Genomic DNA, 16,404 nt, shown 5'->3' on the forward strand with positions numbered 1-16,404 from the left:
ACTCAATCTTAATTGCCAGTCAAAAGAAAAATCAGACACTGAAAACACTGAAAATAAATGTGGAGCACATTTGTGAATAAAAAGTGAAATGCAGCCCAGTTTTTTCTAATGAAAAAAGTTGATAACAACACTAAGATGACTCAGTCAGATGGACTCTCTCCCCTCTGTCCTCTGTCCTACATTTTAGACCAGCGGTCCTCAACCCCCGGGCCTCGGACCGGTACCGGTCCGTGAGTCGTTTGGTACCGGGCTGCGAGAGTTGAGGCTCAGGTGTGAAATGTATAGTTTTCAGGGTTTTTATTGGTTTTCAGCGTTATTTTGTTATCGTTTTTATCGTTAACTCAGTTTTCCTTGGTCTTTTCACGTGTGTTATGAATAAATCTTATTTGTTTCGGTACCGGTACTAGTTTTATTTTGTTGTATTTATCCACGACACCTTAAAGGCCGGTCCGTGAAAATATTGTCGGGTATAAACCGGTCCGTGGCGCAAAAACGGTTGGAGACCGCTGTTTTAACCATAAAATGCTTCAAAGATAGAACCAAAATTGGATTTTTGCCAAATGAATGCTTTGTAAAAACTAAAAAAGAATATTTACAGTTATGCCGAGACACGACAATATTATGATACCTGCGCGTGTTTCTTGGTGATGATTTCAGAGAGCAGTGGTTCACAGGTGTAATTTCTGTAGCAGGCACCTGATGGAGCCAGTGAGCAGGGCTGAGATGCTACAACAACAACCTCCTTAACAGCCGACACAGACTGCAACATGACTGTATGCAGTGTTACACAGCCAACCACAACACACTGGGTTTCCCAGTGGTTATCTCAATTTCTAGAATTTGCTTTGATTTAATCTCCCTGGCTCTCTCTCAAGGACGAATCCAGGACACAGCATCAGGTAAAAGATGGTTGCCACTTTGCTTTGCATACCAGAGACTCTTTGTCTCACACACACACATTGACACAGCAGGAACGACAACAATTTCTTCTTTCTTTCGGACTGCATGCACATTGAAAAAATGAGGGTGTGTTCGCCTTACATAAGGGTGAAACAGTCACTGTCATCAATATTGTATATGAGAGGAAAGATGCAGAGTTAAAAATAGATGGAGTCAAGATAAAGTCAGGAGAGAGAAACTCCCAGACTGGCTGGGTAATAAAAACATTCAACCTGTGCAGTCTGGACCAAACTACACAGAGTGAAGAGACTAACACACAAGGTCATTAACAGCAGCAATTTTTAATATCTAATATTTAATATTTGATCACATCGGAGCACAGCAGCAACCATACAACCAGACACCCTTCCTCCAAAGGGTGTCTGGTTGTATGGTTGCTGTCTCTAATATTATTGAAATACTACTGTTAAAAATATATTTTTAATCATTTAACCTGCAATCACTGATTCTATGTTGTTGTGGATACAACTCTGCCCATTTTAAGCCTCACATATAAGTTGTGTTTCAGGTAAACTCAAACAGACTCTTTAATAACTCCATTTTTGATCTCTACTAATTCCCAAAGGAAATAATGTACAGTTGTGGTGAAAAATGTACATACACTCACCGTGGACATGACTCTCACAGTAACTTAAATTATTTATTAGAGCTGTTCTATTTCCAGCATTAGCGTTTTTGTCTCTCAGCAAACACAGAAATACAAGCTACAGGATACAAGTTGGATGAGGAAGATTCATTATAACTGTGGTCATTCAAAAAAAACATCAATACATCACTATGCCTTACATAGTGATGTCAGTCACAGTAAACCACGAGAAATACATGTGAAATGCAACACAACTGTCTTCCAAGTACTGTAATGTGTAGTGAACCACATTAAACACATCCTGTAACAAACAGCTGAATAAATTTGTGATTTCAGTCGTTTCCAGCTTTTGTTAGGAAATGTCATTGAGATTTTTGGTAACACTAAATCGTAGCAATAACAAACCATAAAGTTTTCTGCAAACACAATGGGAAACGTGCAGTTCAAATTTGAACTGTGGAATAAAAACTTAAGGAAAAATCTGTGAAAAATCATCGCAGCCCTGCAAACATCATCACTGTATTTGTAATACTGAAGAGTCGTACAGGATGTGGGGCTGACTTAGGCACCATAAAAATCAACCCATTAGTCATTCAAAGTCACTGGTTAGTTGTTTACTTATACCTTTATGAAAATGAATTTTAGGTATATTTTCTATGAGATTTCTGGTTTAAACATTATTCTCCAGGTCAAAACTGGACTATAAATGGACAGATCCAGGCATTCTTTCCATGTACATTAGTGAGTTCGTCAGACCCCATCTGACAAAGGAGGGAATGAACCTTAGACTTGAGATACATACAGTGTACAGTCTTCACCTAAAGAAGGTAATGTGGTGATGTATGCTGGGCTAGGTGGAAGAAATCTAAGAATCTTAAACCTACAAGAACATCCCGCAGTTCACTTTTAGAAATAAAATAAATTTTCTGTGTTCTGTGTATATACTTCACTGTCATCCACATCCACAGTAATAACAAACAGAGAGACAAGCATACTAAACATCCCCAAAATGATCTGACATAAGGATGTGCAAACTTCCTCGAGTCAGAAAGAAGAAAAAGTGAAAAGGGAAACTTGTTCTTACCTGTGGAGGTTACATTGTTGGTGGCATTATGAAAAAGAAAAAATGGGAAGGGAGAGAGAAAAAAATCAAGTTTACTCGCTTTAGAATTAACTCCATTGTCTTATACACAATTCTCCAACGTCAGCTCTAACAATCCCTCTGCTTTAAGACCTCTCTCGCTAAAATAAGACTTGAGTTTTGAGTCGTGTACCTGAAAACTTTCGCTCAGGCCAAGATCTGTGTGGAGACAGACGCAATTCTAACTACTTGACAAAACCTTTTATCTAGAGAGCATTAAACACATATTTCACCAGGAGTGTCAGGGTGGTTTAAGTGGTCGGGACTAAAGCGAAGCACAGGGAATTACAGTAGAAAGTAAATCTTCATAAGGAGGGTACGAGATGTAGTCTGTAGCGACAGAGTGATCAGGCTAGAATGCATTTTAAGTAAGAGGAAGGAAGGAATGAGGTGCCATCAGGGTTTTTCTCAGGTTACAGGAGGCAGGCCTTACCAGGCACTGGACAGTAAACTGCAGGTTACTATGTGGCTGGTGATTGGTTAGATTTGGATGGATATGCCTGTCTGTTGTAATAACAACAGGGGAAAATCCTGTTACATGAAGGTTACTTCTAATCAGGATAATAATGCAAAAACAAATATTGTAATCTGAAGTATGACCTGAGCAAAAATATAAATTCCTCCGTACCTACAAATTAACTTGGATCTATGTTTAAGATTGGTGGTCCTGAGAGGTCAAACAGACTGCAACTTAAGAAAATACCAGTAAATAGAAAAATACTACAAAAACACACAAAACACAACAGAAGCTGAATAAAACAGTGGAACTAGAAAAAAATCTCACAAAACAAGAGCAGAGAAGTGAATGTGACAGAAACCAAAACATGTGAAGGACTGCACTGAGACATGCATGAGAGAAACAGAGGAGTCTGTGTGTTTTTATCATAAGATTCACATAAAAACTGCACATATGTGTTTGCTATTAGCAGTTTACTGTTAGCTTGTGAATTTTGTAACTGTTGCGTCCACGTTGTTGTCTCCCCAAAAACACTTCTGTTGTGTTTTTAAGTTGGTTTTTTTGTGCCGTTTTTTTCTGTTTCACTTGTGTTTTATCCAACTATTGTTATGTGTTTTACAGTATTTTCCTCTTTGCTGGTATTTTCTTGAGATCGGAGCACATTGCTGCGGTGAGGGCCACCGTTTGATCTTTTTTTAGATCCCCTAATTCTTGGCCAATGAAATATAAAGAATAAATTGAAGTCCCTTGTTACAAGATTTAATCTAACAATGAGGGACATGAAAATGGTTCAGAGACCGATACTTGACTTTAATATGAAAATATGGTCACTCACAGGTAGGGCTGCCACGATTAGTCAACTAGTCACGATTACGTCGACTATCAAAATCGTCGATGACTGATTTAATAGTCGACGCGTCATTTGAAGCTTTGCAAGATCACAAAAGACGCAGGAATAAGTAGTAGGATTTAAGAGTGTAATAACGGACTGAAACAGAAGATGGCAGCACTGCATGTACAAGGATGCCAGCTGCCGTTAAACCCCGAAGAAGACGAAGTAGCTCTGTCCCAGAATTCATAGCGCAGCCCAGCTCAGTTTCCAACAATGGCGGCAGCTAGTTAGTTTTAATGTTACTCTTATTATTCTTTCTGGGTCACAAAATAAACGTCTAACATATTTTCAGGTGAGAATGTAGCTGTGTAAACCTCAAATATCTGCTCAGTTTATCAAGACACCACATATTTTCAAAAGCGCTCCGACGTTTTCGGAGACGTCTGTTAGCCACTAGCTCGATAGCTAGCCGGGGGCTAGGCTAACTAGAGCCGTGAGAACACCGGACTCCCGGCAAATCGTTTTCAAACCCACCGCCGTCTTTCGCTACTCAGGTTAAACATGATATATAAGTCACTTAGATAACTTAAAAATGTTATTGTTTGGCTTTTTTCAGTATTTTATTTGTTCCTCAGTAAATCGGTTTGGCTAAGATTAAAGTTATAGTTTTTACACAGCTGAATAAACGTCAAGCAGACAGCTGATTATTAGAAGTGTGAGATGCTTGAGAATTTACTCCGGTGTCCTGTTATATTTTAGATAGCAAGGAGTTTATTAAACTTCACCGAAACAATCTGCAAATTTTATTAAAATTTAAACTATCATCTTGTCTTCATTTTTAGTTAGCACATACCTTAAAATATGTCTGTGAAGGTTCTCAGTCATCCAGGTCATCGTAGTCAAAGGAGCTTGCAAAGAAAAGCGTCTGGACTTCTTTAAGTCCTTCAAGTAACTTAAAGAAGTCCAGACGCTTTTCTTTGCAAGCTCCTTTGACCACATACCTTAAACACTTCAAGCTGTAAGCTAATGATAGTTATATAAGAGCAGATGCATGCTGGTGCAATAAGCTGTACATTTGATGTCCAATGGATGCATGAACTGATTAGTCGACTAATCGCAAAAATAATCGGTGACTAGTCGACTATCAAAATAATCGTTTGTGGCAGCCCTACTCACAGGTGACACGTGGGTAACTTTATGATGAAGGTCACATCCTGTGGCTCAAAGTAGTAGAAATTTGAGGATTTTTTGGTTCATTTTGGGTCAAATACTACATAGAAAATAGCTGAATGGAGTAATGCATCTTTAACATATAACACGTCATATATAGTTTATAATAAACACCTACAATAGAATTATAGCATTTTAGAATCACTGCGAAAAGAAAACTTTAGAGGTGAAAAAATAAAAAACTGGGTTTTGTGCCTTATCGACCTAATAAATAAATGAAAGATGAATTTGTAACACATTTTCCAGTTTTCTTGTTCACAACAATAGACTGTGTATAAAAGACGGGCATAGCCTTTGCATCTGAAAAATCAAGTGCTTTCTGATACTCAGGAAGTGGTAACTCCTGGTGTTTAAAGGAAGTACAGACGTCTAAGGGCTCCTTCGCTCTGTGACCTCAACTGACATTTTTCTGATGAGTCGCTATTAGTTCAGATAACAAGGTTATGCGTTAGTTAGTTCAAGCCTGATTTTGACTGACACATTGCAATCCTATGACTGTGCAGTCCTACTTAATTTCACAGTTTGGCATCAAAAAGACAAGATGGCTCAGCAGAAACACTCCTCTAAAGTTTGCAAATGAACGAATGGCATCACAGTGGCTACATCCTGTCCATCTTTTATATGACGTCTATGGTCACAGCCACACCTTGCCTCTTCCAGATACACTAATTTGCCTCTATGCAGATGATTAAAGTCTACAAAGTTACTGACTGAATCTGAAAGGCATTGACAAACTGGCTTTTCCATGCAGCGACCCAGGTTATGTGTGTTTTTACAGACAAAAAGGAGATAGTGGGAGGTTACATAGCAGCTGACAATCACATGAAACAGTAGACAGTGGAGCAAGCATAGACGGCAGCAGCTATCAGCAGCAGGTCAAGTATTATCAAATTGTTATGATCATAGTAACAGATACACAGAGGCAGGCAGAGGAAAATCCAATCAGACAGTTTACCCTGGCAGGTTTGTAGGGCCCGACTAGCACAGTACATTTGTGTCCCATAGTCATGCTGGCAGCATAGGATATTAATATATTTGGACACAAATGAATTTCTGTCTGCGATATTTTCCAGATTATATTTGCAGCAGTAACAAAGAGCAGATGTTTATCTGTCGTAAAGGTAAATATCTCAAAAGCTGATTAAAACAGAAGCTGTTCTGGATATATCTGTCGGGCCCCGGTTATTTCGGATTCGCAGGCGACAGGATCGAGCACCAAGCAGGCAAAGAGCCATGCATACAGGAAGACAAACATCACTACTTCTTGCTATCCTAGCCTACAATCACTTTTCTTTAAATTAGCTCCATGTTATTCATAATCTTCCCTGTAGTTCACCAACCTTCCAATGGGGGGAGCTGTGGCGACGAGGACTCCTGGTGGTCTGAGTGTGCAGGGAGAGAGGGAGGGGCTGCTTGGGTGATGGGAGGAGGGGGTGTGGCTGAGCTAAGGGACACTGGTACGCATTTGGGGGGAGTGTCTGGTGATGACGATGCAGGGGTGGCTTCTTTCTTACAGGAAGCAGCTGAGGAATTAAGAGGTGTGGCTGAAGTGGTAGAGGATGCAGGACCGGCGGTTCCCGTGGAGGCCACTGCTGCTGTTCTAACAACAGGAGTGGCCTCCGAATTACTGGGGGTAGCTGTGCAGGACATTAGTGTGGCTGAGGGGATGAAAGGCTTGGCATCGACGTTGAGGGCCGATCCAGCTATGGCTGCTGAAGGGTATGTTTCTGCTGAAGTGAAAGGTGATGGACTGGTGGACACAGTGGGGGGGAGGTCTGAAGTGCTCTTGAAAGGGTTGAAATCAGAAGCGGCTTGTGAAGCAGGGACAGTGGTTTCTACTGGGGTTGACTTTGTGAGGGAAGCAGGAGCAAGGGAGGCTGTGTTGGTGATGGGGGTGGTTGTCTGGGAGTCGGGAGTGGAACCCGGTGGGGTCTGGAGAACTGAATCAAGGAAAGAGAAGGTCTGGGAGACAGGGCTTAGGTTGTCCCCCGTCATTAGTGCTAGGCTACCGCTGACATCCCCAGCTAAACTATTCTTGGTGACTGTACTAGCAGCTGTGCTAATATGGTTTTCAGGTTTGGCTGACATTCTCTCTTCAGTGGGCTTTTGCCCATTTTTAACAGACACAGAAAAGTCATCTAAACACATAGGCTCGTAGGAGCGCGAAGACAAATCTGATACTTGGCCAACATGGGAACAGTTGGTAAAACTTGTGGGTATCTGTTCAGGGGCAGAGGGTAGAGTGGGGCTGGGGATGGAGTTTGGAGCTTTGGGGTCACTAGAGCCAATGTCAGCACCTGCAGCCCACTTAGGGGCAACTGTAGCTGGTGTGGGAGAGACAGGCTGCTGTGGAGCTCCCCACTCCTCTGGAAGTCTTGCCCGACTCTTAGTCTTTCTGCCTTTTACCCTACCCCCTCCTCCACTCTCTCTGATCTCCCACTCCCAGTTCTCCTCCTCATCTTCGTCCTCCTCCACCTCCCCTCTGCCTTTATCCTGCATCCCGCTGATGTTATTCTCCTGGCTATCCAAGAAGTCGTAGACCTCATCACGGCCCTTCCTCTTCTTCTTCCGTCGCCGCTGCTGCTGCTTGCCGGCTTCGTTCCCCGGCCCTGCTCTGTCAGGGCTGAGGGGTTCAGAGTTGGAGGATGTAGCACTGCTGTCATCCACTGAGCCGCTGGGAGAGAGGATGGGAGCTGCCGAGGGGGAGGGTTTTATAAGAGGAGGAACCAATCACATACTGTGTCAGAGAAACACCTGATAAAAAGCCATCAGATTATGGTTACTATAGCTGTACTTGTTATTTCAGGTTTGAATCTGATTTAACTGGGTGTACCAGCTATTTTGGTAAATAACTCTTGCATCTATGACAGTGAAAGTAATTTGATGTAGTGAAGATTATAGGATTACTCTAAATTCATGTTGAAATATGAGTTTTTATGAAATAAGCTAAAGCAGACATTTTTCCCCCTCTTACGCAGTTGGGTTAACTTATGCAAGATATGTATCTTACCTTAGGAAGGGTTTCTGTGGTTTCACAAGAGCACTCAGTGGTGCTTGATATCCTAAGTTGTGCTTTCCAGGCTGACATTTCTTAACTTCATCAAAGCCCCCAGTCTGTTATGTCTACCATTGCCAGACGCTGCTATACAATCAAAATGATTTAACGACCACTGTGGTTGACGATACGTTAAAGAAGCTACACAATTTTAGGCTAAAAACAAACTCTAACCAGCAAGCTGTCTTGTTAATAGTGCTCTTTAGTGGGTGCATTGCAAGAAGTTACGCCCTCACTGTCCTTACTGTTGCACTGACTCCCACTTCAACATGATTCAGGTAGTTTTTTTTTGTCTAAACCAAAGTAATTAGACTAGTTTGCATCCAGAGTATTCCCTGATGTGTGCTACATGTGAGAAAGGATGTGTGTGAAAACTACGCTAACATAGCTGACTAAAAATTGTTTGAAGTTCAGGTTTGATAATAGCTACAGACTCTACAAAAGAAAAATGCCACATTTAGGCAGCGCTACTTCTTGGTCCTTTCAAGTTGCACTGAGGGCAGCCTCTTTAGGCCATCTTTGGGTACCAAAAAGGTATCACATGAGTCCCTGGATGAGGACTACCTGATGAGAGTTAACTTCAGTAGATATCTCTGCAATGCAAATTAGAGGCATCTCTGACATTCAGTGATAGCTTTTAGTTCTTGGCATCCTGTTAATAAGTTCAATTCTGCACATTAATTGAGCAAAGCTGGACTAATTTCCTACTAATGTTAACTTTGTGTATTTGTAGAGATAAGTGGCTTCTATGAGTTTATCTTACTGAACTGTACTTATTCTCATTGCTTAACAAATACTGTAAATAATAAACGTCTGTTATTACTGTCACCTGGAGCCTTGACTCATCCCCCAAAAAACAAAGAACAGACATTTTTGTGGAACATAACTTATTTTAAAAATTTTAATTAAAAATCGTTTAAATTTATTACCTGCTTAAATATTTCGGTGTGGTGTACATATACATGTAAAATAACAACCAGATGAAGACAGATCATTTTTAGTGACATCACATGATATGGTTGGACAGGAGAAACACCTAAGCTGGTACTATAGAAGATGTATTAGCAATGCATTTGGAAAGCACACGTGGCTACATGCTATAATACGCAATAAATTCCCGCCTTGCGTACTAGTGGTATGCCACATGCCAACCAGGAAATGCACATAAAATCATGAAGTGAAGTTTGTTTTGCTGGGTTGGTTTCCAGTGATAGTAACCATAGTCTGACTGCTCTTAGGCTCTTTTTAGGCACAACATTTTCAACAATTTATTGCAGTAAGTTGTATGTGATGGTGCCTGCTTTTATAAATACATTCAACCTGTATTTGCTGTACTCACCTGTTGTTTTGTCTATGGTTCTGTAAAGACTATAATAGATCATACGTGCATAAAACGTTTTATAGATGCTGTTTTACACCAGGCATTAGATATATTTGCTTGGTGTCCCAGCTGCCTGGATTTGACTGGATATACTGTTAACTAAACTTTCACTGACAACAACGTTTGAGGGAACCTTTTAGGTTTGGTTGACATGCACATTTGTGTGCATGTAGGGTAATGTTGTTTTTAGTCGTTACTCTTTTATGATAATAACTATAATGTAAAATGAGAGGAAGTCAAAACTGAAAGTTGGTCATATAGTTTGGTGTAGATTTCTGTTTTCCAAATTGCCAGTGAAGTCTGAAAGGAAGTGCCAGTCAACCAGTAAATGTGTGTCCTTTTGCACAAATATGCATAATTCTCAATATTTAAACATCATCACCACCATCCAGGATACAAAGTTGCTCTTAGAGGGAGGACGCACACACGCCACAGAAAAATAAGCACACTGTGAAAGCAATGCAACCTTGAAGCAACTTAAACAGACAAATATACCAAGCACAGTTAACACAGGAGCGAGCATGCAAGAACAAAATTAAAAACATGCGTGTCTACTAAGTGCACATTCAAACGCACTCAAATCACATTAAGCGTTAGGAACGCACTGCGGAATCACAAAACGATCAAATGGCAGACAAAGCAAAAAATGTTCAGCCTGCACTGAAATGATCTTCTTATTTGTCTGTTCCCACTATCTTCTCTTATTTGAGGAATGAAGGCATCGCAGTTGGCTCTGACTTTTTCCTCTGAATCCATATTTCTCAATTATTACTGACAAGCACGTCATCAGCTCAGAGAAACAGAAACAGAAAGATGAACAGACAGAAACAGGCAAACTGTAAAATAGTCTATGACTGCTCATCGGCTCTTCTTCCAGTGTAAAATATTATATTTTTTTCTACTTTTCATCATCCTAACTGCAGTCTTACATCACTGCTTATTAATGGAAATCCAGAAAAAGGTGCAATCCTCTCTAAATCTGGCACCTTTCCCAGCATGGTTTAATTGATTGACTTGGCTATTTTCTCCCAACGACCTGATGCTTGCCCTGCTATAAACAACACTAAGGGAAGACAAGACCAGGGATATTATCATCTATATTTAATAGGATAACATATTTAATGGGAGTACTTCTTAATCTGGACTCTGGCAAACCGCCATGAAATACATTAAGGTTGGAGCATGGGCTGCTTTGAACACATGACCCGTGCAAAAACACAGTGTGAGCTGTAATTTGCCAAATTCTATTTAAGGTTTACCGCAGACAGAGCAGGAGCACAGTGGACTGCAAGCCTTAAACACAGGATAGTAAACGCAGAAGAACAGAAGCATGTTTGGAAAATGTGTCATCAGTATCCTGCAGAAATATCCCAACACTGAGTTATAGACACAACTTAAAAAACACACAGAATTTGTGTTATAAATGACTATTTTTCAAAATAAAGCACCTCAGCGATGACACTTCCATCAATGTAAATTCCTAAATCGTGCCTATGCCTAGACAGATCCAATTTAATCCCCCTGTGAAAAAAAGTAACTTTAAGTAACATGTTTTTGTTTTTTTGCTCTTTTATTGTTGCTTCATTAGATACCCAGTGATGTGAGACAGGAGGAAGTGGAGGGGCATGACTCGCCATCACCCCAAATCTGGGTTTCTGTTTTCTGCCTGCCGACAGGGATGAGTTACTCATGCTCGCTGAAGCTTAAAGATAATGTGGGACAATCAAAAAACAAACTTTTAAGATGTTTCTGGCAACTGTGTCGACAGGAAATTATGATTTCAGCGTCAATGGAAGGACATTACTGCTTTCTCACTTCGTACTTACAGTTAGTTAGAGTGCGTCTTTGCCTCTGGACACCACCACAGTGGGTTTTAAATAATTCAATCAAAATGTGACTAAAGTGTAGACTTTTATTCAAGGGTTTTACAAAAGGATTGCACTAATTGTTCAGGAATTACAGATGAATTACATTAGGAATTCTACACTATATAGGCCCCCATTTTCTTTCTGTTTTTAACGCCTGGATGAAAGTCTAGATGAATATCTTATTTCTTTGCCTTAAGAAAATCTTTTCTTTTGCAGACTGCTGATTTAGCCACTCTGAAAGTGTTTGCTAGCTTCTTTTATCTCTCTGACAGGTTTATTTGGATTTGTAAGTCTGACGATGGCCTTTCCTCACTTGCATCAGTATCTCATTGTCATGGCCCGGTGTCCGAGGAGCTGATGGGATGCCCACGCCCACGGGTGTGGCTGTTAACTCCACACCTGCATCCCATCTCAGGCGATTATCAGGTGGACTATTTGATCCAGCCCAGCCAGCTGCTCCACGCCAGTCCGTTAGTCGTCTCACAGCGGTAACGTACACCCACGGGAAGGTGGTTGAGAAAACCCTCATTTACCTGAACAAACGCTAATCTTTTCCTTTGCGCTCAGGTAACAGCTCGGCGTGTTTTTGAGCCACCTGCCTGTCCACCTGCCCGTCTGGAGTTTGGATCGCCTCCGGTACCGATCACCTCTACTTTCCTGGAGCTCCCCCGCGGACCCTCACCCCTCCCTCCGGCTCCCACGGCCCCGCTTTGACTGTAAGACTCATACTCTCCCCCACGTATGCTGCTATTTCCCCGCTCCCCAGTAACTCTCTTCCTCTTTCTGTTGCAGCCTCCCACAGTCCCGATTACGGCGTTCCTGCGTAACTCATTCCCCGGTCCCTTGGTTTTTCTAGTTTCTCGCGTGTTTTCCTTTGACCATTCCGGGACACCTTTAGTTGAAATAAAATTTATTTTTCGTACTCCTGTGCGTGTTGTCTCTGCTTCTGGGTCCAGCTTGTGTACTGAACTTCGGTTCATGACACTCATTGTACCACATATTTGCAGTTCCATAGAGTCTCTGTCATAGAGTCTCATCACAACACTTAATGCAATTTATTTTGTGAAACTCTTAAATTAAACCTGAAAGTCTGGACTTTTATCACATTTGCTTGTCTTTTACTGTTAACAACTGTTAAGAGAAATTGAGGGACAGCAGATGAGTTCTGAGTGAGGGGACAAAGACCTAGTTTTGGTTTTAGGTGTTGCTGGCATCTGCTGTTCCACTTTTACACTATTAACTGCTGGGACACCAGATAAGAACTCAACCACCTGTTTTCTTGCCTTTTACAACAAGAAACAAACAAACAAACCTTAAAAATGAATAAAAATAATATCATTTTTAGCACACATTGGCACAGACTATTTTGTAATGCTCTAACTTAAATAAGAGGTTGGGTTATTTTTGCACAGTCAAGCCAGAATAAAAAACAATGATCCTAAATAAGAGAAAATTCCAGGTTTTCAGTGTACTTCTATTTATTTCTCAAACTGATTGGTTGACTGATTGATTAATTGACTGGAAGCATCTTTAAACGAAGTATAATTTCTATTCACTACTTTACTGACTGTATTGTGAAGCAGGGAGGTTACATTTTTCTCAGCTTTTTTCACCTTGGTTATGTAAAACCGTGTTTCCCAGCCTTTTGGAGCCACGGCGCATATTTCACTTTAGAAACATCACACGGCACACCACCGAAAAAAAAGTCACAAAAAGCATTTTGATAATTTTCCCCGCCTAGACAGATCCAATTTAATCCCCCTGTGAAAAAAAGCAGACCAAGTATAGCTCGGTTTGTCCCCAATATACCTTTTTTGCTTTCTTGTGACCACTGCTCATGCTAGGGCCTTCATCTGGGTCGCTTACAGCAGTGCTTCCCAACCACTGTGCTGCGGCACATAGGTGTGCCATGAAAAATGATCAGGTGTGCCGTGGAAGATTATCTGATTCCACCTGATGAGTACTCTAAACGACCAGCGTGACTAACGGGCAGTACAATTACATTCTGTTCCACTAGAGGGCAGTGCAACTACCTGCTCTAATTAAATGGGTTGCCAGCTGCCAGTAAAACAGAAATTACATAATAGTCATGCTCTGAGACCATGCAGCTTATAATAGCAATAGATAAATATTTGAAAAGATAAAGCAGTCAATCTGACCTGAGTCCTGGAGAAAATTCTGACCCAGATGAAGGCCCTAGCATGAGTAATGGTCAGAAGAAAGCATACAAGGTATACTGGGGACAAACTGAGCCCATTCCGCTATACCTGGTGCGCGGGGGAAGATCATCAAAATGCTTTTTGTGACACTTTGGTTTGGTGGTGTGGCTTAAGAGTCCTAATCAGGTAGAACCAGATAATCTTCCAGGTCACACCCGATCATTTCTCGCGGCACAGTGGTTGGGAAACACTGATGTAACAGGAGAGGGACCAACCACCAATTTTCAGCCAGTAGGAGCTTCATCAATCGCCAAATAAAGCTAGCTAGCTCACAGCTTCAGATTTTTATCAGGTATTGACATAATGCATGTTGTGATGTTCTTTAGCTTTCTGGACATATGTTTGTTGTCCTTACTTGCGAAGAATTTAACATAGATAAGGGTCAAAGGCTCAACAAACTGTAATTATCTGCAAAATATGTTAGTACAAATGCATCCATTACAGTAGCCTTTAATGGCTAACAGCTGAGCTCACCTTTGGTTTTAGAAGAGCAATTTTGAAAATATCTAGTATATATTCATCTGTGTCACTGATGCATCAGATCTGCTGAGATACAGGGACTTAACTCAATAGAAGCTGTTACATAACTGTTAGCTGGCTTTAAGCCAGAAGGACTATCTTTAGTACACCAACAAGCAGAATACAGAAAGGCTAATGAATAAAAATATTACTAAATGTTTAATAAGTTCTGCCTATAATGGAAACTTGGAAAGTCAGTATAAGAGTTTACATGTGGGCTTTAGAGCCCTTTAGTTGTTTTTTTTGCAGGCCATTTTCTTTTGACTCTTGATAGCAGGGTTTGATTTCTGGCTGAATCTAGAGTTAGATGTAGATGACAACATAATGAAGACATATAAAAGCATTTGCAGAAGAATATGCATGTTTCTATTCTAGTTTCTAACAATTACATGAGCAGGAAAACTCTGATGCACTGCTCTGGGTTTTTGTTTCTGTTACCTGGCAACAACAAATTTAGTTGACACCCAGTTGCTACTGATTATAATAAACATTAAAAATTCCTAATAAAGACAACTAGAAATGTCATGTGGGGTACTAAATCTACGTTAGGCTACTATTTTCTCTTCACTGCAGGAACTAATGAACACTGTGTGGAGCTATATTATTTAAAATGGTCACTGTTTCATTTGTCTGTTGATCCAGTTTGTCGATTGATGATGAGGACAGTAGCCGGGTGCACAGAGTGTAAAGCAATAAGGCCACCAGCAACATAACAGCAGAGCTGGGAGTGTTCCAGTGACGGTGAAAACTAGAAAAGACTGCCCTCTGCTGCTGAAAGCATGGCCTGTGTGATCAGGGTGTTACTTCTCCTGTCACCACTGTTCCCTCCTGCTCTGCCTTTGCGTCTCTTCAGTCGTATTAAAGCAAGAATAGCATAACATCTCAGCTTTTATTAAATTAAATGTGATGTTCACGGATTTAGACTTTTACGTTTGAGCTGCAGCTCCACTTGTTGCTATAGCTGTGTTAGAAATGCAACCAGACCCATTTGGTCTGGGAAAGTTTATGAGTCCTTTATATATTATCGATCTTAAAGTGAATCAATATTAACATTTTGATTCCCTGGTCCTTCACTCCCCCCTCCCCCGCTGCCCCAGAATGCAGTATTACATGCAACCAAGCTCCAGTGTGATACCTGCAGAGTGATTCATGGAATGGATTCCCATGCCACCGGAAGAAAATGGATCGCTGCTTTTAAAGGGACTGCTCCCACTGGTGTTACTGATGGTTTTGCTTTCCACACCAAAATGGCTTGAACTTTTCTGGGTGTCCATAGCTGGACTCATTCCAGTCTGGAATAGAGAAGTGCCCATACTGGTCTGGAAGGGCGGCATACTGGACCCCATGGTCCCTCCAATCCCAGGTTGAGAAAAGCCTGATGGAGAGAAACAGCAAGGAGCTACATCACCAACAGGAAGCTGTCTGTTTGAATGTTGTGTACTTTATATACTCATACCACATGCAGCTGGGAGAGAAGTTAAATACTGATGGTAACGTTATATAAACCACAAAACTTGTAAAATAATGTCCTTTGACCAGAATGCTGACTGCCATGTTTGGCAAAAACCAAACCTGGCATATTAGCACAAATCCCTCATTCCAACTGTCAAGCACTGTCTTGGAAGGGTGATGATTTAGCTTTGTTTTACCTTTCAGTCACTAAGAAAGCTAAGAACGCCTCTCTGGCTGTAGCAGAGCAGGTCAGCCACTAACCAGAAGGTCGGTGGTTCGATCCCAGGCTGCCTCCTGGCTGCATGCCAAATATCCTTGGGCAAGATACTAACCCCGTGACCACCACCCTACTGGTGGCGCCAGTGTCCGGCAGCCTCGCCTTTGTCAGTGCGCCCCAGGGTGGCTGTGGCTACCATGTAGCTTGCCGTCAGCAGTGTGTGAATGAATGGGTGAATGACTGAATGTAGTGTAAAGCACTTTGGGGTCCTTAGGGACTGAGTAAAGCGCTGTACAAATGCAGACCATTCACCATTTATCTATAAAAATGTAAATTATAGTCAAATGTGAGGCAACATGTCCAAGAGCTAAAATTAGGTAATGCAATAGGACAAGGATCCCAAGCACACTAGCAACAACACAACGGTGAAAAGGAAAAGAATTAAGGTGATGCAAATACCCAGTGGAAACCTCAATCTGACTGAAAT

The 16,404-nt window shown here is 41.2% G+C and overlaps 1 protein-coding gene and 1 long non-coding RNA gene across 5 annotated transcripts in view; one reads left to right on the forward strand and one right to left on the reverse strand.

Annotated features, from left to right (window-relative positions):
- The window catches only part of LOC146498400 (uncharacterized), a 122,891-nt gene that overhangs the window by 58,275 nt on the left and 48,212 nt on the right, over window positions 1-16,404 (reverse strand). For all 4 annotated transcript variants that reach the window (XM_085141212.1, XM_085141210.1, XM_085141208.1 and 1 more), the window contains 2 exons: window positions 15,384-15,623; window positions 6,547-7,899 (listed from right to left, as the gene is read on the reverse strand). In XM_085141212.1, coding sequence (XP_084997338.1) covers window positions 6,547-7,899; window positions 15,384-15,623 — 1,593 coding nt within the window. The remainder of the gene's footprint in view (window positions 1-6,546; window positions 7,900-15,383; window positions 15,624-16,404) is intronic.
- On the forward strand, window positions 7,888-12,494 carry LOC146498403 (uncharacterized). Its single transcript, XR_014870834.1, has 2 exons — window positions 7,888-11,998; window positions 12,078-12,494. It is a non-coding gene; the product is annotated as an uncharacterized LOC146498403 (long non-coding RNA).

Source organism: Neolamprologus multifasciatus, chromosome 18, assembly GCF_963576455.1.
Source record: "Neolamprologus multifasciatus chromosome 18, fNeoMul1.2, whole genome shotgun sequence".
Classification (NCBI taxonomy): Eukaryota; Metazoa; Chordata; class Actinopteri; order Cichliformes; family Cichlidae; genus Neolamprologus; species Neolamprologus multifasciatus.